At 41.4% G+C, this 22597-nt stretch overlaps 2 protein-coding genes across 4 annotated transcripts in view; one reads left to right on the forward strand and one right to left on the reverse strand.

Annotated features, from left to right (window-relative positions):
- RTF1 (RTF1 homolog, Paf1/RNA polymerase II complex component) overlaps window positions 1-13592 on the reverse strand; it is a 29335-nt gene extending 15743 nt beyond the window's left edge. The window contains exons 1-4 of the mRNA XM_053979334.1: window positions 13437-13592; window positions 10698-10808; window positions 2140-2287; window positions 437-641 (exon numbers count right to left, since the gene is read on the reverse strand). Coding sequence (XP_053835309.1) covers window positions 437-641; window positions 2140-2287; window positions 10698-10808; window positions 13437-13514 — 542 coding nt within the window. The 5' untranslated portion in view covers window positions 13515-13592. The remainder of the gene's footprint in view (window positions 1-436; window positions 642-2139; window positions 2288-10697; window positions 10809-13436) is intronic.
- Window positions 13593-13712: 120 nt separating this feature from the next.
- On the forward strand, window positions 13713-21805 carry NDUFAF1 (NADH:ubiquinone oxidoreductase complex assembly factor 1). Of its 3 annotated transcripts, none has more exons than XM_053979346.1 (5): window positions 13713-13859; window positions 15204-15819; window positions 18289-18474; window positions 19701-19746; window positions 21378-21466. In XM_053979346.1, the coding sequence occupies exons 2-5, from the start codon at window positions 15316-15318 to the stop codon at window positions 21380-21382; spliced, it is 741 nt and encodes a 246-aa protein (XP_053835321.1). In that variant the 5' UTR covers window positions 13713-13859; window positions 15204-15315; the 3' UTR covers window positions 21383-21466. The 3 variants fall into 3 exon arrangements, with proteins under 3 accessions (XP_053835321.1, XP_053835319.1, XP_053835318.1); XM_053979343.1 differs by having other exon boundaries at window positions 13719-13859; window positions 19672-19746; window positions 21378-21805; XM_053979344.1 differs by lacking the exon at window positions 19701-19746 and having other exon boundaries at window positions 13715-13859; window positions 21378-21805.
- Window positions 21806-22597: the final 792 nt, after the last annotated feature.

Raw genomic sequence — 22597 nt, forward strand, 5'->3', positions numbered from 1 at the left:
AGGCAACCCTAACACTGATCTGTGCTTCACCACAGTTTTCTGAAAACTTTCAGAAACTCATGTACACCTTATGCTTTGTTTGCCTTTTTCTAAAGCATCAGCACATGACAGTTAATACAAAAAAGATGAAGAAAAAACAGGCCTTCTGGCATCTAACCCGTGGAGCAGTAACATAACTACAAGGGTAGCTGATAGAACCATGCATAGAACAGCTGAGAAACTTTTAGATACTGTCTTCTACAAGAATATGCAGAACTCCCGCTGTGTGCTTCTTAACTACTACAGGGACAGTAGTAGTTACAAAACAATATACAATCAAGCTTAACTCACTCAACAGTGCTGAATGCTTGGACCTTAAATGAGAGAGCAGAGTCAGCATACTCTCTATGTAGCCTTTAAGAATTTGCTACCAAATATCAACAGATATAAAATTCACCTTCTCTTTAGCACTTCTCTCTTCTCTATCCGGTTAAACAGTTCCTGCTCTCTCTCCTTTTCAGTCATTTGTTCCAGTCGAGCTCGGTCTTCTTCATCTCCCATCAGGTCTTCTCCATATCCATCATGGAATTCCTCATCTTCAGATGAAGAATCTGAATCTGAGCTAGATGAGGAGCTGTTGCTTTCTGAGTCAGAGACTTCTCCTAAATCAGAAATATAAGGTAGTGAGATTCAGCTGGGGCAAAGCCCAACCACTTCGTTATAGCATATTAGCAAGGGATAACATGAATTAATTCTACACTTGTCTTCCACTATACTAAAAACATACATATAATGAAAATTAAGACCAAGTTGAAATTACCATAATATATGTATGCTAAAAAAATTATAAAAGGAGTGGTACTACATTTGAATACAAACTGGGTTATAATTAAAAATTCTTAGTAGAACTAACAAATTTAAAAGGCTTTTTAGTAATGTGTTGCAGTCCTAAAGTTAGACTTCTATGCCTATATGCTTATGTCCCTGACAAGTTGCTTAAACAGCCATGAATTTGTGCACACACTTCAAACACCATGATCAACCACCAGAGAATTGCACATTAACCACCCCATTATAGCAACCTGAAGGACCAAAATTAGTCACGTGAAGACTGCAATACTATGAACTGCTACACCAGGAGATAAAGTTGAAACCAATACCCTCAGGGCTGGCAATGTCCTGACACTGTAACAAGCCCTGTTACTGTAAGAAGCCCTCCCAGCTACACAGGGTTTAGGGAACAGCTGACTCCCCAGTAGTATTGGGCAACACTACCTTTAAACTTGATCCAAGTCCAAGAGCTTTGATTATCTCATCTAATTGACTAAATTACATTGAATTATGAAAGCAGGCCATTAGGATTCCTTCTTTCATTTCCATTCTGGTATTCGTATTTCTGGAAACTTCCAGCTTTGCAAGCTCACACTGTGAAAACCCTTGATTTGTAATCACTAATATATACAGGTGCAGTCACTCCATGCCTTTGCCTGTATCTGCTGTGCTTGGTACACTTAAAACTGTAATCTCCTTCATATACTTTCTTAACTTCCTTTTTAGTATCAATGGAAATTGCAAGTAAGCACCTGCAAACCTTCATGGGCATGATGAAAACAGAAGACAGGAAGTTTGCCCACCACTGAAATGTATTCAATATTAATGTAAAAATTCTGACGAAGTTATAGAATGATTTTTCTTCTTCTGTGTCAGTATAAATGTGCAAGAATTCCAATTCAGAGAAAATGCATGCAAGATAGGCTCCTATTTGCACCACAAACACTATGCACCTTTCCCTTTTTTATCACAAGAAGTTTGGGACAGGAAAATACATCAATGAGAATCAAAACTGCTACCCACATGGGTAGATAGGACATGCTAGAAGGAAGCAAGGCATTTTCCAGGAGAAAGTCAAGCAATGAAATGTCATTCATTCTTCAGCTGAAACAGCATTTAGTTTGCAGTTGCAATGGAGTGCTCACAGCAATGCTACACTGAATTACTTTAAGCCACAGTAAATTTAAAAGTTACCCTGACTGTAACGTTACACAACAAAAAGTCTTTGAAGATGGTCTTCAACATCACCATGCAACATTTCTCTTCAGGGTGCACAAAAGAGAAGTTCACTTGGAATCACACTAAATAAATGCACATGTGTTATCTTACCCTCTTCAGGTGCCGAGCTCTCAGCTGAGCTGTCTTTATCTGAGCTGCCAGAAGAGGCAGCTTTGTTCATCTGTCTCTTCATGGCTCCTTTCTTCTCTGCCTTACCCGCTTTTCCCTTTTTTTTGTTTTTAGAACCTCCAACAGTCCACTGCAGGGAAAGAACCAAGAAAGTGATTGTGAGACACAAACATCACTCTCTTCTCCCTTCTCCAAAACACTGGAGTAAAAGCACCTGAGAAATAGCCCAATACCTGACAGCAAAAAAATCATACAAGTGTAAAGAAGAGAAAAAAAAAAGAGAAGCCAATAGGAAACTTATCAGATAAATGAAAGCCTTTTACAAGGTTTTTGGGAGTAGAGTGTTGTGTGGTTGGTTGAAGTTTTTTCTTTGAAAAAAATAGACCAGTTTTAACAGTTGGTAGGTCACTGCTTTTAAAAGATAATGAAGACTTCAAAGTTGGCAATATCTGCCAAGCGAGGAGGTATTGAAAATATTTCCCTAAGAAAACAATTTTAAAAAATGTGTTAAATGTGTTCAATGTGTTTGTAAAGATTAACTTCAGTTTACTACTAAACAGAAGCAACTGATGTTTTTCCAGAACTAGTTTAACCAGGAGCAGATTTTACATTTCATGAAGGACACCAATTACACGACAGCCTTTTCAAAATCTTGGTTTTACCAAAAGTACACAGTGTCTGTATTTCTATGCAACAAGTCAACAGTGAACTCAAAGATGCAGGTGGTGGCACTACCTCCTATGTACACAAAGTAGAATCACATCAGAATCACAGAAGACAGGAAAAAAAAAAAAGAAAAAAATACAGTATCAGGTCCTAATTTTAATTTTCTTTTAATGTCATATCTTCAGTTAACTTAGACCACAGTTTCCAAGTACAGGACTTACACAACCAGACATACAGATAGCCATTTTAAATTCGAAAGTCCCAGAAGAACTAGTATTTACCTTAGAGTGTGATTTCTTAATAGAATTTTTACACTGTTCCAACTACCTGGGTAAAGCCAGAAGGGAATAGAAGCAATAAAGATTGCCCATATATTACTTAAAATCTTTACAGTATTTTGCAATTCACCACCTCTTCCAGGCATGAGACCCTCAGGAATATAACAGGCTTTATATATATATATATATATATATATAGACACACACAAATCATCTATTCTCATCTTTCATGCACATCACATCTGGTTGAGCATGCAGTCTTAAAAAAAACAGTCATAATGCAAGTGAGCAAATGCAAATGTGCATAACTGAGATCTTGCACTCAAAACTACTCTAAGTGGAAAAAAACACAACACCTTAGATTTAACCTCAAACACATACAAACTTCAGGCTTCTTACCCAATTACTCTATCCTGGGGGATGAATCAAGTCTATCTCTGCAGACAATCATCATTCCATCAAATTTGATAAATTGTTCTGCCTGATAAGACACCATCCTCAGAAAACCCTGGTGTTCAATTACTCTAGGTGAAACTCAAGCAAGTAGTTATAAGCTACTACCTAATCTAACAATACCTGATTAAATACCTTTGGAATTTCCCAGGTTTTGATTACTCTCACACCCAACCTCGTGCTTTCTATATTACCAAATGCTTCGTCATATCCTTTAGGCACCATCAGAATATTCAAAAGTCTCTGTCAAGGCAAAAGCTGGTTTTGTTTTTTTTTCCTGAGGTAAAAGTACAGTGGTGAGCCTTGCAATTCATACCCTATGCAGGTACCCCAGTCTGTTATGATCTGTAGGACGGGTGAGAAACTGCACAGAAAGCTTTTGACTTTATACCAGCCTGAGCTTGTACTGACTGAAGTTTTTACTGGCTTCAGCATTAAAGTTTTACTTGTTCAGTGTTACAATATTGCTATCTAATATTATTTCTGGTTACTATGCTCATATAAATCGGTTAAGAACAAGCTTGCACTCTGTCTAAATCTACTCAAATCTCAGCATTAAGGAATCATCTCCCAGGTGAACAGAAAAGTGCATTTTTGCTATTTGCTCAAACACTCACCTACCACCAGCATAACAAAAAGGACGCAACAGCAAGAAAAGTGAAACTCAGTGTTTAGCAGTGATGCAGAGGTGCCTCCCTCTCAGAGCTCTGCCACTTCTTTTCAGTGTTCTAATTCTGAATTATACCTCGTGTCAGCATGCTGCACAGCAAGGAAGCAGCACACAGAAAGCACAGTAGACAGCACAGTTATATCAAGACCTTGAGAGGTCATGCTGAGATGAAAGAAGCTAAGATCAGATAAAAAACAGCAGGACTTCAGTGAATAAAATGTTTAATAGCTGTACATACATGTGTTACATATCACTGTTTTCAGTTTTTAACTCACTAGTAGAATTGTGGCGAAAACCTGTGACCAGGAAGATAGGACACTGGAACACAAAAAAAAAAAAAAAGAAAAAAAAAAGAAAAAAAAAAAAAAACAACAAAACCACCAAAAAACAAAACAAAACAAAAAAACCCAAAAAACAAACCAAGCCAAACCAAAAGCCCAAACAAACACCAAACAACAAAAATCCCAAACCCACACAAACAACCAACAACAACAACCAAAAAAAAGACCAAAAATCCTCCCACAACCAAAAGAACACACCACTAAAACCAAAAGCCACCCAAACAAACCAACTCAGGACAACGTGATTAAAAACTCTGCTCTCTAATCTAGGAAAGTGTGCTTTGGTTTCTATCCCACCCTGGAAATAACACTTCATCTCACTTTTGTTTATGCAAGTGACCTCTACGTCCATCTCCCCATTTCAGTGCTGTCACAAAGCCAAATTCTTACCCAAGTCAGTTGCTTCTAGGCTTATTCAGTTACCTCAATCTCTCATGAATGCCCGGTTATTCCCAGAACAACTACAGGACAAGACAAGAGTTAGAGCAAATCTTGGACCACTCAAAATCAGGACACAGGACTCACAGGCTCACAAAGTGCTCTGCATTTGGACACTGTTGCAGTTGTCATTTGGTCACCCAATGACCTATCTGCACTGCTCAGAGAGAGTGGCAATATTAATTTCTTCTTGCAACAGAGGAGGACACAACAGATTAGCTGGCCTAGGAGGGAGAGGGAAGGCAATACTGGAAAGCCAAAGTCTTGAGTCCCTTCCTCATGCTCCAACACACCAGCAGAAATCAAAAATGCAACATATTCACAGGCAACATCAAGTAAAAATGCACACAGTTATGTTCAGAAACACTTCCTTGCTCTTTTTCCCTTAACTCCAAACAACAATCACTTACCAAAATCTGTCCTCTATGGAATTTCTCCAGGTCCCCTCTTCCACGCTGCAGTCAGGCAGCCCCAGTCAATGCCTCTCACATGCTTCCCATGACTGCACCGCCTCCTGGGAACAGCCCCTCTATTCACTGTTGCCTCCTGGGCCACCATCTGGAACCCTCCATGGTTCCAGACACAGCAAGTTAATAAACCCGTGCAGAAGGGTACTGCAGTGTGGCTTTCTGCTTATTGTTTAGTACTACCCAACAACAGAGCTTTATGGCTCTCTCACAAGAAGCAGCCAGAAGGTTCACAGTGCTAGTATCCTGCATATTTCCTCCAAGAAACAGTTGGACATGATGATCCCAAAGGTCCTTGTCAACCTAAATGATTCTTTGATTCTAAGAAGTCCAAATTAAGCCACAGTAACCAGAATGGACTTAGTGGGGAAAAAAAAAAAAACCAACCCACCACATCACCACATTAGGAATTACCTAGATGAGATGATTTGCACTTGCACTTTATTTGGAGCAGAGGAAGTAACACCACCTCTGAAAAACACCACCTCTCCATCTTCTGAAAAAACAACTACACAAAGTGATTTAAGAAAATAATTTGTAACTCAGCAAACCTGGAATATATTTCCAGTAGGGAGATGAAATGAGATTATGGAGAAAAAAATAAAAAAGAACAAAAGAAAAAAAACCTTATACCTGAAGTGAGCTTAGAGTGCAGAATTGTTTTACTGCTCAGGTAGTTGCCTTCTATTCACACAGTACCTAACTGCATAACACACTGAGATTTTAATTTGCAAATAGGTGTTCTCTCAGCTTTTTTTTAACCCCCTATTAGCCAGGGATGCACAAGCAAAGTTGCCATCCTGTCTTGCCATATCCTTCCCTCCTGCCACATATAACAGCTTTATAAGCAAAATGCAAACTACAAGCCACAACATCAAAGCAAAATAGGTCCCTTACCAATGTGTTCCTTTCTAAGGCCAGATAAACTTCAGTTGTCCTGCTGTCATTGCATTTAAGTGCACCAAGGTAGGTAACATCAGCTCAGCTTACAAACTTTCATGCATTCATACAGGAAAAAAAATAAGGCAGTCCACCAGGCAAGCCATGAAACTACATTTTCAGCCTGTCTGAACTCAACAGCAGGAAGCACAGATATGAAAATAAGGCTGTATTTACTGTCTTCAGGCTTTCTCAAAGCTTGGAAAACGCTACAGACAGCACTCCCAAGAGCTTCAAGGAGGAAAATGCTCTCTACCACCACTTTTAAAACAAAATGGTAAATAAAAAGCCCCTGTTATTTATTCTGCCTTTCAGGATCTACACCTGTCATTTGAACACCTCAAACACTTTCATGATGACAACAGCCCAGCAATCAGAAAACTTTAAGAACTATTTTAGACACAGAGAGGAAACTCTAGGTATGAACACCAAAACGGAAAGGAAATAAGCAAATAAAGAAAACACCTTCGGAAGCCACAGAAAAGGCTTTGCCAGGAACTGGCTGAAGAAGACTTCATGGGCCAGAGTATTACCAGACACGTGATCTACCCTTTTCATTCAAGTACAGCTCCAAGAAGCTCACAGAAATCAAATCCCAAGAAGTTATCCCCATGCTAGTTTACAATTTAAAGAAGTTAGTTACAGACTAAATTTTAAACCAATTTAGTCCACAGCTTATTCACATTACTCCATTGGACATGCCAGTCTTCATACAATTAGCTTGTGCTACTCAGATTTGCACTTGCACTTTATTTGGAGCAGAGGAAGTAACACCACCTCTCCTCCTTGAGAAAAGCTTTACTATTGCACCCATTAATAGCTGAAGGAAACGGTCTCCAGGAAAAGTCAAAGTTGCAAAGCACTTTGTAACAGTCTATAAGCTGTAAATCCATAAGAAGATTAAAGAATGGCCTGTTTCAAATTTCCTAAGCTTCAAAAAAATGTATGGCAAAAGCCTCACAGGACTGGAGAACTCATTCTTGAAGGTTTAATTAAGTAGTATTATAAAATACAAGTAAACACGAAAAGACAACATTCAGTACTGTAATTTCTACAAACTCACAAAAAGACATCCCCAAAACAGAAAGAACACATGCAGTATTCTGCTCATCTGTGCTTTGCTGGAGTGCTCTAACTTGAAGTGCAGTAAGGAGATACAAAGAGGCATAAAACCCTCTAGGCTGTTACTTGAGACCAATCTCCTCACTAGCTGCATGACTACTGCTCACCTCCTCCTCTGTCCCATAGCTCTTGACAAGATCTTCAGCTATACAGTCCCCTAACAAAATAGCACATCTGTAAAAAAAGGTATAAAAAAGTATGTATGTTTTTTATAAAAGGTATAAAAACCAGATAATCCTCACTAAACGCCAGAATAGTACTAAGCACTTATTATATAAGTTTTCTAGTTCTGGAAGGATATTCTGTCCTTACCCTGTAGGTGTTAAAAGGCAGAACTGAACCCTTCCTGACATTAGAATGAGTGTACTTTTCAAGAGAAACAAACAGGAGCTCTTGTAGCATTGTGGCTTTCTGTCTAATCAACACTAATGTCAGTGAAGTTGCTGCAGAAGTCATCCACTCTTCTCACACAACAGAATGAATTATCTTACTGTAAGCAGAGATACCAGAATAAAAGGAAAAGCAAGAGCCCAGAATTAACCAACTGCAACTGAGGAACATCATCCACCTAATGCCCTCAATCAATAACAAGAACACCTTGTAGATACACAAACCTGGGGCATGGTAGCCCCAGCAGTAACCTGGCCAGCACCAAACTGGTTACGTGCAGAAAGCTACCAGTTTGACATGGTGAGTTCTTGAGCAGACATGGTCACACACCAGATGAAGGAGCCATCTGTGTCCAGATTAGTACATCTCTTTGCAAAGGTAGCTCTCCTCATTGCAAAGCCCTGCAGTCACTGCTATTTATCAGCCCTCTGAACAAAAGACTGTAGTAATTCAGTCAAGAATGTTCCACAGCCCCACCAGAAGACAGTTCAGAGCATCCCTCCTATTTCATTGCCTGCAACTCACTTTCAGTCTGGAGGCTAGGAAATCTGATTCAGACCACAGAAGTCCTTTAATTGTTACAGAACTCAGCATCTGGGCAAGAAGCACATTCTCACTGATACACATAACATTAAAGAGGTAGCGACATCCCTTGGGCACTATTGTATAGATGCAGCATGATTTGTACCTGCTGTTATTCAGTAATTCCAAAATGTTTTTATCTCCCCTATGCCCCACAAACCTTCCTCCCTCTAAAAGAAAGCAGCATGCTGCATTATGCTCTACAATAGATTTAGGCTTCTTTCCTGTACGTGCAACATAGTGCCAATCTTGGAACATTTAGTGCTTTCCAGGAATCACAAAGGACATGCACACTGAAAAACTTCTGTGGAAACACATGGGTATGATTAAGCACATTTGTCCAGGGCAACAATTTCCATGCTTTTGCCTCAAGGTCTTCACCTTGCAGGAAGTCCAATAATACAAATTCAACTTCTAGACCCCCCTATCCCAACCCCCAAGGTTGAACAAACTTCAAACCAACCCCAAGAATACTTATTAAAACCTAAGTTATTCAGCAGGATTAGTGTAGTCAAGCCCAGGGACGCATAGAACGGAATGACTGGCAGAAGCAGAACTATTGTAAGCCAGCCGCTCATCCCTGTGACAAGCAGCAGTTCAGAATGCATATTTCAGGCACAGGAATAGAATCAAGTGTCCTAATTACCTCTTCTCTAAATCTTTTTCTCTTGCTGCATGGAGGTCAGAAAGAACATAGTATCAATTTGAAATAATACACCGATTAGAAAGAGTATCAAACACACTGGGTGCAACAGTAGCACTGCTGATTTGCAAGGTCTGCGCAAATTTGTGAAGAGGTATAGTCACATTCTACACATAATAGAAAGGTAGACCTTACTTATTACACAAGTTAAAATTCTGACAGCTTTCAAAGATAAACACAGAATGGAAGGCTTTATCATCCACATACTCTCCACACCCAAGTCGACTTTCTCCAGACAAGCTGGTCTCCACATAACATAGAATAAATAAACTGTGAGCCAACAGATCTGAACACACACTGTGACAGACTGAGTAGTTCCCCAATAAGAAACCTAATATACCCAGGTTGTTCACAGTTTTCTCTGTCTCCATGCCTTAAATGTATATTAGATATACAAGAAGCAGTTTTTTAAGAAAATGATTGATTTGGAACAGAGTTCCAAGCATATTTATTTTAAAAATGCCTCAGAAAGAAAATTAAACTGCACACTTATTCTTCACACTTCCTGGAAGAACTCTGCTACACTAACAAATGCTTTATAGTTATCACTGGCCTACCCTGTGAGTCTGCAAGTTGCCACAACGGATAATCCATACTGTTACTTCAGAAGAAAAAAAATACAGAAACCTACACCAAACATCTCCCTGTCAAATATTTAAGAATAGGTGGAATAAATGGCATGACTATAATTTGCAGAAAGTGTGCAAAAATATTTGTAAGCTTTCCAGAAATTGCTTTTACTCAAATACCCATATAATATTTGCCAGTGCCTGTTTTAATAGGATTTTTTCAATTTTTTTTTTTTTTCTAGATGCACAGGCTTTTAAACAGCTCTAGACTGCAGTACCAAGAACAAATACTAAAACCAGAACCAGCAGATAAGCACTGTTACAAGAAATTGTGAAACTTTAGAACAAAGCAATGCTGAAGTCTTTCTTGCCTCTTTCATCAAAGATGCTGATCAAAACACATCCTGTTGCATATCCAAATGGCCAGACAGCTAATTCACAGCACAGTTCTTGAAGAATCAAAGTAGCTAAATAGAACAGTTTGGCTACCTGTAAAATAGTACTACCTGCCTTGACCCTTCTCTTAGGAAGGAAGCTCCACTTTAAAGGTGAAAACCTCGCTCCCTGAATTCAGAGTCCAGCTTTAGCAGCTTCACTGCTACTTCAACAGCAAGCACAACACAGGAAAAACAACTAGTTTAAAGCAGGCAGCTCACCACACCATAGGAACGTGGGATTAAACTGGTAGTCATCTTTTCTATAAACAGACTATTTTGTATACAATTAGAATTCAAAACATATTCATTAAAAAAAAAAATTCTCTGGCCTTAATGAGTCTCCATCAGTCTCCATCATTGATAGCCAGTCCCACCTTATGAAGTCAGCAGGCTAAATATACTGTATGATAAATACACTTCCACTGCTTAGGCATGATCAGACAAATAACCCATTAGCAATCTCACTGATAACATGAAAAAGTCACCTCATCATCACTGTCTGATGTCTCAGAGTCTGAAGATGCTGTAGGCTTGCTCACAGGCGGTTCCTTTTCTTCAGAGTCACTGCGTTTCCGTTTGGCCAACGACAGGAGCTCCTGGTGTAAAAACACACACATTTATTTCAAAGTGTTGCAATTAGTTTTAACAATCCAGGTCAGTGCACATGCAGGCTCTCCGCAATATCTGAGCACATCTCAGTAGCACGATTATTGCCACCTACTAAGGAACAAGTCTACTTATGTTTCAAAAATATACGTGTGCACGCACAATTTTAATACTGGATGCTACAAAAGGATTTTAAAGATAACAAGCTATAAAAAATAACTATTAGTACCATTACTTTCTTTGCATAAACAACGTAAGACAAATTACTTTCAGAGTCATGTCCAGATTTGTCTTATTTGGATTGGGTAATAATTCAAAACCACCCTAACTACACCATGAAGCATCAGCCCTAAAACGCCAAATACCAGTAGATAGCAGCTTCTTCTCCTAAACAACAGAGATGGCTGCAATTATACACTTTAAAGGGGAAATGCATTAGGCATCACTTTTACATCATGGTTGGTAATATTTAGTCAGCCTGTTCAATTCCTTTTCACTGCTGGTACACGCCCCAGAAAGCACTTAAAGCTTTCAGACCCAGAGCAGGTATCAAGCTCAAAGTCTGTGAAACTTAGTAGAGTTGTTCTGCTTAAAAGGAAGCACTTTCACAGGCAACATGCACCCACACAAAGAACTACATGGCTCAAATACTCTCATCATCTGCTGTTCATCACTTGTTCAGGTAACACAAGCAGTGTCAAACATTTTTGAAGCTGTCTTTGCAGTCCGGGACACAGAATCTATTCTCAGAAACATTACTCTGGGGCTGATGAGTCTTAGATGTGTGTAGAAATACAGCCACACCAACTTCTGCAGTCTTGGGAAGTTGATGCTGGATTGGTTTCCATTAGTTTCACAACTGGAAGATTATCTCAACAAATTGATTACAATTCACTACCTCAAATGAGAACATAAACACTGCAGAAACCACCTACCTAGTAGGTCCAGATCTAGTTGGTCAAAACCCCAGACCTAGTAGGTCTGCCTACTTACCAACAAAGAAACTTTTCATTAGTAATGGTATTTTACCAACCATTCTCTAAAGAAGCCCTGCAACATCAACATAGCACATTTGTACAATCAAAAGATCTCTGGAAGCTCCTGAAGCTTCAGTAGTGCTTCTCTTTGGGAAGCTCTTGAAGAGGAGCATCACTTTAAAGCCACACTCCATTTTCTTTCTTTCTTTCTATACTTATTCTGTTTTCCAAGATACTATATTTAAGAGGCTGCTAGCCCTTTGATTCACCAAGGCTAGATTGCCACGGGAAGCTGTCAAACATTTAATCTACTCAGTATTTAACATTTAAGTCAGTATTCTCTCATCCCAAAAACACGGCTTCCCTGCTACCGGATCTTCATCTTTGCACACACACCTCCCTGCTGTCACAGTTGCTACCAACAGCCCAGTGGAGGGGGAAGCACCTACTACTCAGGTACAGCTGCAGATGCCTGCTGCCAGTGAGGGATGGAACAGATGCAGAACCACGTGGTTACTCCTACCACCATCACTCGTATTGTCTGACTGATGCTAGAGCTAGTCCAACTCCCATTTTCAAGTTCTAAAACTATCAAACTGATAAACTAGCAGTGAGTCATTGGCAGTGCTAAGGACTCTAAAGGTATGCAAGATCAACCACGTCAGCTCCAGTGTATTTGTTTTAACGGAGTATCAGATCTGATTTTTTCTGAAGCCCCAGTCTGCAACAGTATTTTTGTGTGTTTGAGAAGGTTTTCTATTGCAACATAGCAACAGCTTCTATATTAAAAACTCTGAAGGTCCAACATATAAATTACATCAGACATGTCGGCTTCAGCACATTGGACCCACCAAACTTTTCCCTGAAGCAAGCACTGCCATACAAGCTGCAACACATTTCACCTATAATGTCTTTATTTACCATTGGAATCATACCATCAATACCTGCTACACCAAAAGTTGAATCTTTGAAAGCAGCCCGCTCCAAGGAGGGAGACACCCCCTTTGCAACCCTGACGCGCTTGAACTTACACCAGACATCACACTTACAACCCCGGGAGATGCTCTGATGACAAATAAATAAATACTACCGCTTCTTACATCTACAGGCTGGTTTCCCATCAACAGAGCTCCCCAGCGCAGTCACCAAGATTGAAAGGGTCGCATTAAACACGCATTAACACTCCGGGAGCCTGCCTGCCCCGAGGAGAGGCAGGGACCTGACACACTGTTCTCCCGGCGTACCAAAGTAGCATGGAAAAGTTGCCCAGCCCTTTGGGCCTCTTTCCCCACTACTCGAGGTGAGAAGACTGCTGGCAGCCGGGCCTCGCTAACCCCTCCTCAGGGCCAGACCGTCCGGAGCATCGCCGCGGAGCATCCACCGCCCCTCCGTCCCGCCGGCGCCGAGCACCGGGCCCGCTGCAAAGAGCCCCCGCCAGCGCGGGCCTCCTGCCAGGGGCGGGCCGGGGACCCGCAGGAGGGGCGCGGGCTCTCCCCACGGCGGCCGCGGGGCCCCATCGGGCTGCGGAGGGCGAGAGCGGCGCGGGACCACCGGGCGGGAGCGAGGGAGGGATGGCGGCGCCGAGCCTCGCGCGGGCCGGCGATCCCAGGCCCCGCTTTCGGGCCGGGCCTGCCCGCGCACCTGGTCCAGGTTCTCCTCGCTGCCGCTGTCCTCGGTGTCGGAGTCGATAAGGACACGGCCTTTCCGCTTCTTCACCATGGCGGAGGCGGCGGTGCCCCCTCCCCGCCCCGGCGGCGGCGGCGGCGGCGCTCGCACGGCCCGGCCCGGCCTGACCCGCGCCGCCCGCCCGCCCGCCCGACACAAAGGGCACCGCGCATGCGCGGCGCGCGGGGCGGGGCGAGGGCGGGGCCGCCGCTGCCGCTGTCGCCTCGCGGAGCCGCGCGCTGTCCCCGCGGCCGCTGCTCCGGCGCCCGGAGATCCGCGCGGGTCGCGCCTCGGCCGCGGGCGGCGGAACCGGAGCGGCGGAACCGGAGCGGCGGAACCGGAGCGGCGCGGTGCTCGTTCCTTGGCCGGCCCGGGCGCGGCGGACCCGGCGGCGGGAAGGTGAGGCGGTGTGCGTGCCGGGGTCTGTCGGTCACGGAGCGGGAGCGGCGAGGCGGCCGCTCTGCGGGGAGGTGGTTCGGCCGCCGCCTTCCCGTCCTGGCCTCGCCTCTGCCCGCCGCGCTCAGTCGTGCGGGCGGGATCCGGGCCCGGTGCCCAGGCCGCGGCGCGGTGCGGCGCAAGCGGAGCCGTGGCGGAAGCCGAGGCGTCGCAGCTGCCGGGCCGTGCACCGGGCCGGCCCTACACGGGCGCTACACCGCTAAAGCCTCGCCGAGGGACGGAGACCGGGCTAAAGTCGAATGTATTCAAATGCTCCGTTCTCTTCTTGTACTCGGGTGAAGCAATGAGGAGACAGGGTTTCTTGATCGCGAACTTGCTTCCGATGGCGTGAAGTGTACGACAGAGCATAATGTGAATCCTAAGCTACTAAAATGGGAATTTTAAAAGCTACTTCAGTGTAGCTTTAGACATAACTTAATTAGAGTGTGAGAATAACAGTAGTAAATTTTACAGTGAGTAAAGGAAGGTGAGTGGCATATAGAGGATATAAGTGGGGTGCCTGACTCCATTCTTAAAAGCTCACAGAAATTGAATGCATGTGACATCATTTTTGGTTTTGTTCTGTGGCATGAAAAAACAACAACAACAAAAAAAAAAACCTGTCTAATTTTACAAGTAGGAGAAAATAGCCTCTGTACAGATCCTTGAGCAGAGTTTTCCTGAAGCCTTATTAAAAAAAAAAATATATATTGAATTGTAGTCTTTCATGTTATTTCAGTCTTTACAAATGTCTCTGTAATCCTAACACAGGTATATTGAGGATGACTTGGAAGAAGAATGTGGTATGGCTGCTGCAGGGCTTAGTATTTGAAAAGTCTTGTCATCTGTGTCAGATGAGCTTGTCGTGTTTGTCTGTGCGGCAGCAGCTTCTGCCTGTTGTGAATTCATGATTTTCATGCAAGAATAAAACTTTTTAGTTATATAGGTTTATATATAGTTATATAGATTTAGAAACCTTCATGGGTTGTTTTTATTGGTGTTATCCATAACACCTAAACTTATTGGTAGAAAGGATGAAGAGAAATTTATTTTCTTTTCTATTTTCAGTTTTATTTAAAGCAGTTTACTTGGGTTTTCTTACTTGCATGAGGATTTTACACCATGAGGAGAGGGGAAAGCGTAGGGTGGAAGTCAAGTAAACTCAAGTTCTGAGGAAGTGTCTTTCCTGATGTTTTTTTTCATTCTGTTTTCCAATGACTTGGATTTCTAGCTAGTATTGATTATAAAAGTTAAATAATTTCACAAGAATCCTGTATGTAATTTTTTCTAACCTTTTTTTCATTAAAGGTGAAGATCAACAGTAACTACAGTAAGATAGCTCTGAATACTAATTTTGTTGTTAAATTAACTTTCAATCCATTAATTGCCTTACTGGACGTGAATTCTTCAAGTTACCAGTATGGCTCTGGCTGTGATGCTGCTGAATGGTGCTTCCTTCCACGGTGGATGCTGCAGGCCCAAAATATTGTTTTCCTCACTTGGACCTCTCCTCAACAATTCAAAATTGTACAGCAGCTACAGAAGGCCAGGGGCAGAGCCTGTGAAAAAACTGTCTTGGCAGAATGCTGATTTCAGCTTTAAGAAGGTCATTGAGTACCTGAAGACTCAGCTAAGCTTGCTGAAGAAGGAAACCCAAGATTACTTACAAGGACCTGGAGGCCATCCATTAAGTCAGCACTTGTTGGAACAAACAAGGGTCTTGTGGCAGTTTAGGAGCCAAGAAGATTTAAATAAATGGGTTATTTCCTCTGATGTGGAGATTGGAGGGAAAAGTAAAGTTTACATCAAATTGGGTAGGAATAACCAGGCTGCTCTGCTGTATGGAACCCTCAATACAGAAGTGCCTCGTGATGGGGAGACACAATACAGTGGATATTGCAGTATGAGATCCAGACCGGCAGTGGTAAGTACATGTCCTGGTTCAGGGCAAGTCTGGGGAAAGAATTCCGTCCCCCCCCCCACAAAAGGGTTCCTTTAGGAAAGCAGATTCAATTGGCCCCTCCCCCCAGCCGGTTCGGGAAAAAATACCTCTGGAGGAAAAAAGTGGAAAAAACCTGTTTATTACACAAGAGAACTTAGACAATATTAAACAATAAGACTTCTTGCCACTCCAAGAGAGACAAATTCAGAGCAAATCCCCCCGGGCTGCAGCTCAGCTCACTCAGTCTCTGACCAGTCCTTCCGGCGCTGGCAATGCCGCGGCCCAGGCCCGGCCCGCTGGGCCACAGATGTGAGCTGCTGATGCTCTTCTGGTGTTCAGTCCAGAGCAGGTCCAGAGAAAGGGAAAAAAACCACAGTCCAGGGAACTTCTCTGCCTCAACTAGCTAAAACTAACTAGAAAAAAGCAAAGGAGAGCTCTGTCTCGCTGTCCGTCCATCCGCAGACAACACCGTCCCGGAGCAGGAATGTGGAGGAGGGAGTGAGTTTTTTGAAAACAAACCCTGAGCTTCTTCCCTCCTCCTTTCACTCTTGGAACAAGACTTAAAGGTGTAGAACTTATTATTCAACATAAACAGGGCAGACGATTGGGGATAAAGGCATCATACAGCCACCCTAGGACAGTACAGCTTTGTGTTTGCACAGCTTCTGATACTCAATCTGAGGGTGTTTGTGGAATCCCAGTGACAGCAAGTGGCCTGCTCTTTACTGCTGATCACTTTCAGGAGCACTGCATTTTCTCTCAGACATGTAGTTGCTGCTGTGCCCACTTTGACCTGGAAGGAACTTAAATTTTTTCTTGGATTTCGTTTTCCTTTCTTAGAAAAGGAATAGTACATATTCGATCATTTTCTTATGTACAATAGACCTGTTTGCAGCATCCTTACAAATGAAAGATCTGGAATGAATCTTTATATCCAAAATTGGTATGATTAAAATAGATATCTTTCTAAATTTGAAGTTGATTGAATGTGTCATAAGTAAGAATTTTCTTGGTCTATTCATCAGACTTGGTTAGGGTGAATGAACTAATTTCTTTGAACTCACTTTGAATGACCTCACTCCTTTCTCACAGGAGCAGAAAACAATGCTTTTAAATGTACTTTTTAAAGGTCTGCATCCTACTGTACATCAGAAAAAGCAAGACACAAATCTTTGATAGCTAAAATTGAGCAAAATAGGACCAGAAATGGGTGTGCTTATTATGGATACTGCCTGTTTCATCCCTTATTTCTAAGCACCTTTAAAAGCAAAGGAACATTTTCACGCACTGGATAAAATCCTTAAATACTTAATGTGTTCTGTTTTTTGTGTCTTGGCACAAGTACTTAGGTAAAATCATTTCTGGGCCAGAATCTTGGGCAGCAGAGAATATGAGTAAGTAAAATCAATGGGTAAATGAGAGACATATGAACACTGATTAAAATGGTGACATTAGCTCAGATGACTGGAACAACAAGTGGAGTCTTGTCTGAGTTAAACTCTCAGGACTGCTACTGACTTGTGCAAATGTGACTCAAACTTTCACCTCCTAATTCTGAGGTAGTGGAATGTATTAGTCCATGTTTATTTAAGTAGAACGGCTCAAAACTGTTAAAATCATAAAATCAAGTAGCTACAGGCCTTACATTTATATATTCATAATCTACTTATTCTGTTACCTACAAGATGAGTTGGTAGAACAATAGCTGATAGGTAATTGTAGTAGTGCTGTAAAGTAAAGGGGAGGCATCTGAATTTTTGGCGCTAATTTTGACTTCTTGGCAAGTCTGGCCAAGAATAACCCTGCCCTGTGCCCCTCATTGCTCCAAGTGACTTCAATTTAGCTCTCTGAGGACTCTTGGATATGCCATCATGCAAATGACAACATCAGGATTTTTCAGATCTTTGGAAAAATGCAGTAAAGAATTAGACATGCTTGCAATCTTATTATTTTACACAGTTAATGGAAAAAAAAGTTGGAAAATGTGAAATCTACCAGTGTTCATTAGTCTTCCATTGGCAAGTTATCAAAGGGGATAAACTATTTCACTGCTTCAATTTCATGCCATCACTTCTGAATTATCTAGAACTGACCACAGAATATTAAACTTAGTGGACTATGTAAGTGCTGATCTATCACTGCAGTATTTGTGTAATTGCCTGGTAGGGAATTCAGTCCTAGGAAGGAGGTCTGATTTCTGATAGTTACAAGATTGTGGTTTATAATGAAAGTGTGAGTCCTCAGGCAGCAATATTGCAATTTGTGGTCTCTAATAGAGTGCTGAAGGAAATTCAGTGAGTTCAGCAGCCAGGGTGATAACAGAGTAGCTGTGTTCACTGTGTTATAGTAAATGCTGTCTGACAAAGTGATCAAAGCAACAATGCTCTGTTCCTCATAATGAAAGTGTCCCTCTATTAAGGAGGAATAATTCTATTTATCAATAATTTGTAGGGATCTTTTAACAGGAAGAAGTATTATGACTGGTCAAACTTCAACAGTCTGTATTTACGTGTCCGTGGTGATGGCAGACCTTGGATGGTAAATATTTATACAGACCCCTACTTCTCTCATCAAAAGGATGACCTCTACACCTACTTCATGTTTACCCGAGGAGGCCCATACTGGGAGGAAATAAAGGTGAGCTAATGAATCTTTCAAACTAATGAGACCATCTTGAGGTCCTGGCCAAAACACAGGAAGGGGAATTCTTTCAACATTGACAGTTACTTTCTATTGCTGTCCACTCAACAATTTCATCATACAATAGACATGTGCCTTTGGCTTGGGAGTTGCCAAAACTGGACTAGGGGAGGGCACACTGTTTCACTTGTATTAAAGAATTGATCCACCATATGTTTCTCTGAATGCTTACTGTTGGCTCTTACTGGAGGAATAGGATAGATACAGCAATTGAAACTTAACAGATGTTGCCTGGAATATGCTCTGTGGTAACCATTTTATCTGTAATACAAACAGGTGTCGGCTGTTGTAGGATTTGTTCCATGCAACAGGATTTGCTTAACTTGCAGCCTCTCTGGAGTCAGTCAGACTCAAGAGTTGGGGTTTGTCATTTGTGACCCTTGATTCTGTGACACAAAATAGTATTTTTAAGAAGTGGGAGTTGCGGCTCTTTTCTGGTGCAACTTGGGGACCTTTTGTAATTCTTTGATGACAACTATAGGGAGGTTTGCACATCCTTATGAATTGGTGTTGAGTGCTCCACGATACCATTGTCCAATCATGTGGGAACAGCCTGCTGTTCCACAGGCAAGGAGCCAGGAGGATGAAAGTTGGAGTGTCATTGCTGGCTTGGATGTTTTCCTCTCACCCTCACCAGCCATCAGCCAGCCCTGCTTTCTTGCTTCCATTACTTTCAAAGAAAATTTTACCCTGAAGTGCTTTGCTAGAGATACTGATGTCTGAGTACAAAGTTTGCACTGTGAAATCCACAGCCTGGGTTACAGATGAGCTGTCAGCATGTACCCATGGTAGACTTTGCAGCAATTTCTGGTTTATATTTTCATGTTACTGGAAGGAGATATTCTGATGTAAAGACCACCTTCTGTGCTGCAGCCTTCATTGTGTCCTGACAGGGTAGCTCTCCTGTGTGACGGCTGTGGCCACCACAGGACAGGGTGGGCCTGGAGCTGGCTGTGAGTGGCCAGTTGAAAGGGTTAATGTGGCCCATTTCTTTGTGCCACTTTTATGTACCCAACTAACACTAGTACCAGGTACAACAGAGTGTTACTTTACTAACACGTTATTTTCTTTTTCCTAAATTTCTGTTTTATACACTGGTGACACTAAAGTCTGATTTTGTTTTGTTTATGTCAGATTCCATTCTCCAAATTCTTTCTCTCCAGTCAGGGAAGAGTCCAGGACAACCAGCATCCTGTTTGTTTAGACAAGGCAAGTTTTCCACAGGCTTTATTTGAAATTTCATTTGAAAAGGCATTTTAAGGAACACACAACTGCTCTGTAAAAAATTCAGAATTTCCTTCAAGATGGCCTGATAAAGATAACTTACAAATTCTCTAAGGTTTGTGAATTTGAAATTGAAGGGCCTCTTCATGTTACAAGGTACTTACTCTCACGTTTGGTAAATGAAAATATAAAGTTGTATATGGGCTATTTAAAAATATTTATGAGGAGTTAAAGGAACAAATCAGTACGTGATCTAAGTATCCTCTGCTGAAGTTTTGTTGATGGTTATTTTATGTGTAGCATTTGACAGTAAAAATTATGCACTTGCATTGTAATTTTACAAACATATTTTAAAGAAACCCCAAAATCAGCGTGAAGGTAGTTTAAGAAATCTTAATCAAATGTCTTGTTCACACACAGAATATTTGGAGTTGGAAGGGACCCACAGAGACCATCAAGTCCAACTCGTAAATGAATGGCCCTCATGGTACTAATGTATGTTTTCCTAGGAACCTGGAAAGGCAGAAAATAATTGTTACAAATAGAACAGGAATAAAAAGGGCAGGAAACAGTCAATGTATCTAGGGCTTGCAAAGGAATAGATTATTCAGAGCAGAGAGTTTAGGTGACTCCCATACATTATCTGTAACAATGTGATTTGGAAAAAAGGAGCTTTAAAAACTCTCTGGACTCCAAAAGCCAAGGGGCTGCTTGTAGGCTTGCTGCTGGGGAAGGAATAGCATTGAAAGCTATATCTGTTATTTATTCAGCATATAGCTTAGCAATATTTATTAGCAATATAGATTTAGATTCAGACCACATTTATTCATCTGACACATCCTAGACATTATTTTCCCAAACTTATAGCAGTCCTTAAAATCATGGGCACTGCTTAGACCTGCACTTTCAGCAGGGCTTTGGGGCAGCTGAGTTTGTGAGGTGGCCTGCACTGGTGACTGGACTGAGCTGTTAATGATGGACGTGTTGTGTAACACAAGAGAGCTGAGGGAGCATTCGGGCAAGCCAAAGGCTAATAGAAAGCACACATGAGTCACACAAATTTGTTCTTATATTTAAGAACATTAATTGGAAAACACTGGCTGAGAACCTTGTCTTACTATTAAACTCAGAAATTAAGTTTCATGCCAGCTTAAAATTAAGTTCTGAAATGTCTGGTTTGGTGTTTTCACAGAGTAGATGGTGTATCACTATCTAGAATGAACCCTTCCATCCTTAATTACATCTTTGTTTTTCCTATTAATGAAAGAATAGTGATTTTATGAAAATGTGTTTAGAAACCAGATTGTGATGAAAGTGGCTGTATACAAAGCATGAAGGATAAAAGTAACTGTTGCTTTAGGCTTGGGCTATTTTAAATCAAGGGTTTATTAACACAGTGGTAGAAAGACAAATGTGGAGTCATTTCCCACTGGGGTCTGTATTGAAAATGGAGTAGTGAAATGTTCAAGCCCTAAAAAATGCTGCTGGCATTTTGAACAAATACCAGTTTAAAGAAGATGGCTGTGATCCATCTTTAAAATACAGAATTGGGAGATTCAACTGAGTTTGATTGTAATATTATAAATACTGTTCTACCCTCTGTGTCTTTTAATTAGATTAGAACCCTTGGATTCACCATTGGAGATAAAGTAGATGGTCCATTCCAGCTGGAGATTGATTTTATTGGTTTGCTAAATGACAGAGCTCATAAAGAAAAGTTTGCCTATGAAGCATATGACAAGAATACTCCAGTCTAAGCTGGGCTGATGTCCTTTGAACATTCTTCAGATATATGGTTTATTTTTATAAAATACTTCTTAACATGTGGCTTTTAACAACTTGAAGACCCTATGTAACATTAAAGAGATAAGTGCATGAAGTGTGACACCACTAACATCTTTAAACTCCCAAATACAGAATCCTGGAGACTGTACATAGATGGATGGACTGCAACGTAGCCCGAGAGCAGTTGTGATGTTCTTACAAAGTAGTAACTTTTCTTGGCTTCTGTCCTGACCTATACTGAAATAAAAGTATTTCATGAGTTTGTTTTTCTTTTTTTGTCCAACACTTTCATTTTCTACATTATGTGGTTTTTTGACAGTTGTAAAATACTTGCAGCTGCTAGTTTTAAACTGAAAAAGGTAGAGAATCAATAGTCTGAGCACCGGTGCTTAAGTGTGACTCAGCTACTGAAATTTACAAAGAGCAGCACCAGAAGTGGAAAAGGCAGAAGTATTTCAACCTTTAGCTTTGGCTCCTCTAGATAGCTAAAAAAAGAAAAAGCTGCCCCTGCCAAGATGGAAACAAGAGCTGTGCAGCAGGCTTGACTTTTCCTTCAGAGCTGTTGAAGGTAATCCTACAGTGTTACAGAGCCAAGGTTGTTGGAAAGAAGTAATGCTCCAAAGGAGGGGTGGGAGGAAAGCTGCAGCTCTCTCTGCTCCCTGAGGAGGCAGAGCTTGGCTTACTTAGCACCATTACAGGGCATAGCAGTTTGCACTTCTGGTGTGTGCAGTTAGCTTAATTCAGCTGTGTTGTAAGAATTCACAGCCTCAACTGGTGGCACAGAACCTTAATACCTCCCTTTTTCAGAGAAATCCAGTTTTCAGTAATTCAAGACAACCACTCAGCACTGGCTTTGTAAAGTGTGTGTTTCAGCTGTCAAATTTAAGTAATCAAAGCACTGACGTCCTCCACAGTTACCTTGTTTAAGTATACTTTAGAAATATTAAATGTACCTGTATTTTATATGGAAGAGACCACAATGAAGCAAGCTGAAACAGGATCTTGTACTATCATTTTCCTTTTGCACTGAATTCAGCTGCTTAATTGTAGA

Source organism: Vidua macroura, chromosome 6 (genome assembly GCF_024509145.1).
Source record: "Vidua macroura isolate BioBank_ID:100142 chromosome 6, ASM2450914v1, whole genome shotgun sequence".
NCBI lineage: Eukaryota > Metazoa > Chordata > Aves > Passeriformes > Viduidae > Vidua > Vidua macroura.

Excerpts from the sequence above, each read along its gene's own strand:
- NDUFAF1 (XM_053979343.1), top strand. The coding sequence starts at position 15,316 with ATGGCTCTGGCTGTGATGCTGCTGAATGGTGCTTCCTTCCACGGTGGA. Across the intron at positions 18,475-19,671 it reads CATACTGGGAGGAAATAAAG|ATTCCATTCTCCAAATTCTT; the intron begins GTGAGCTAATGA and ends TGTTTATGTCAG. Across the intron at positions 19,747-21,377 it reads ATCCTGTTTGTTTAGACAAG|ATTAGAACCCTTGGATTCAC; the intron begins GCAAGTTTTCCA and ends TCTTTTAATTAG.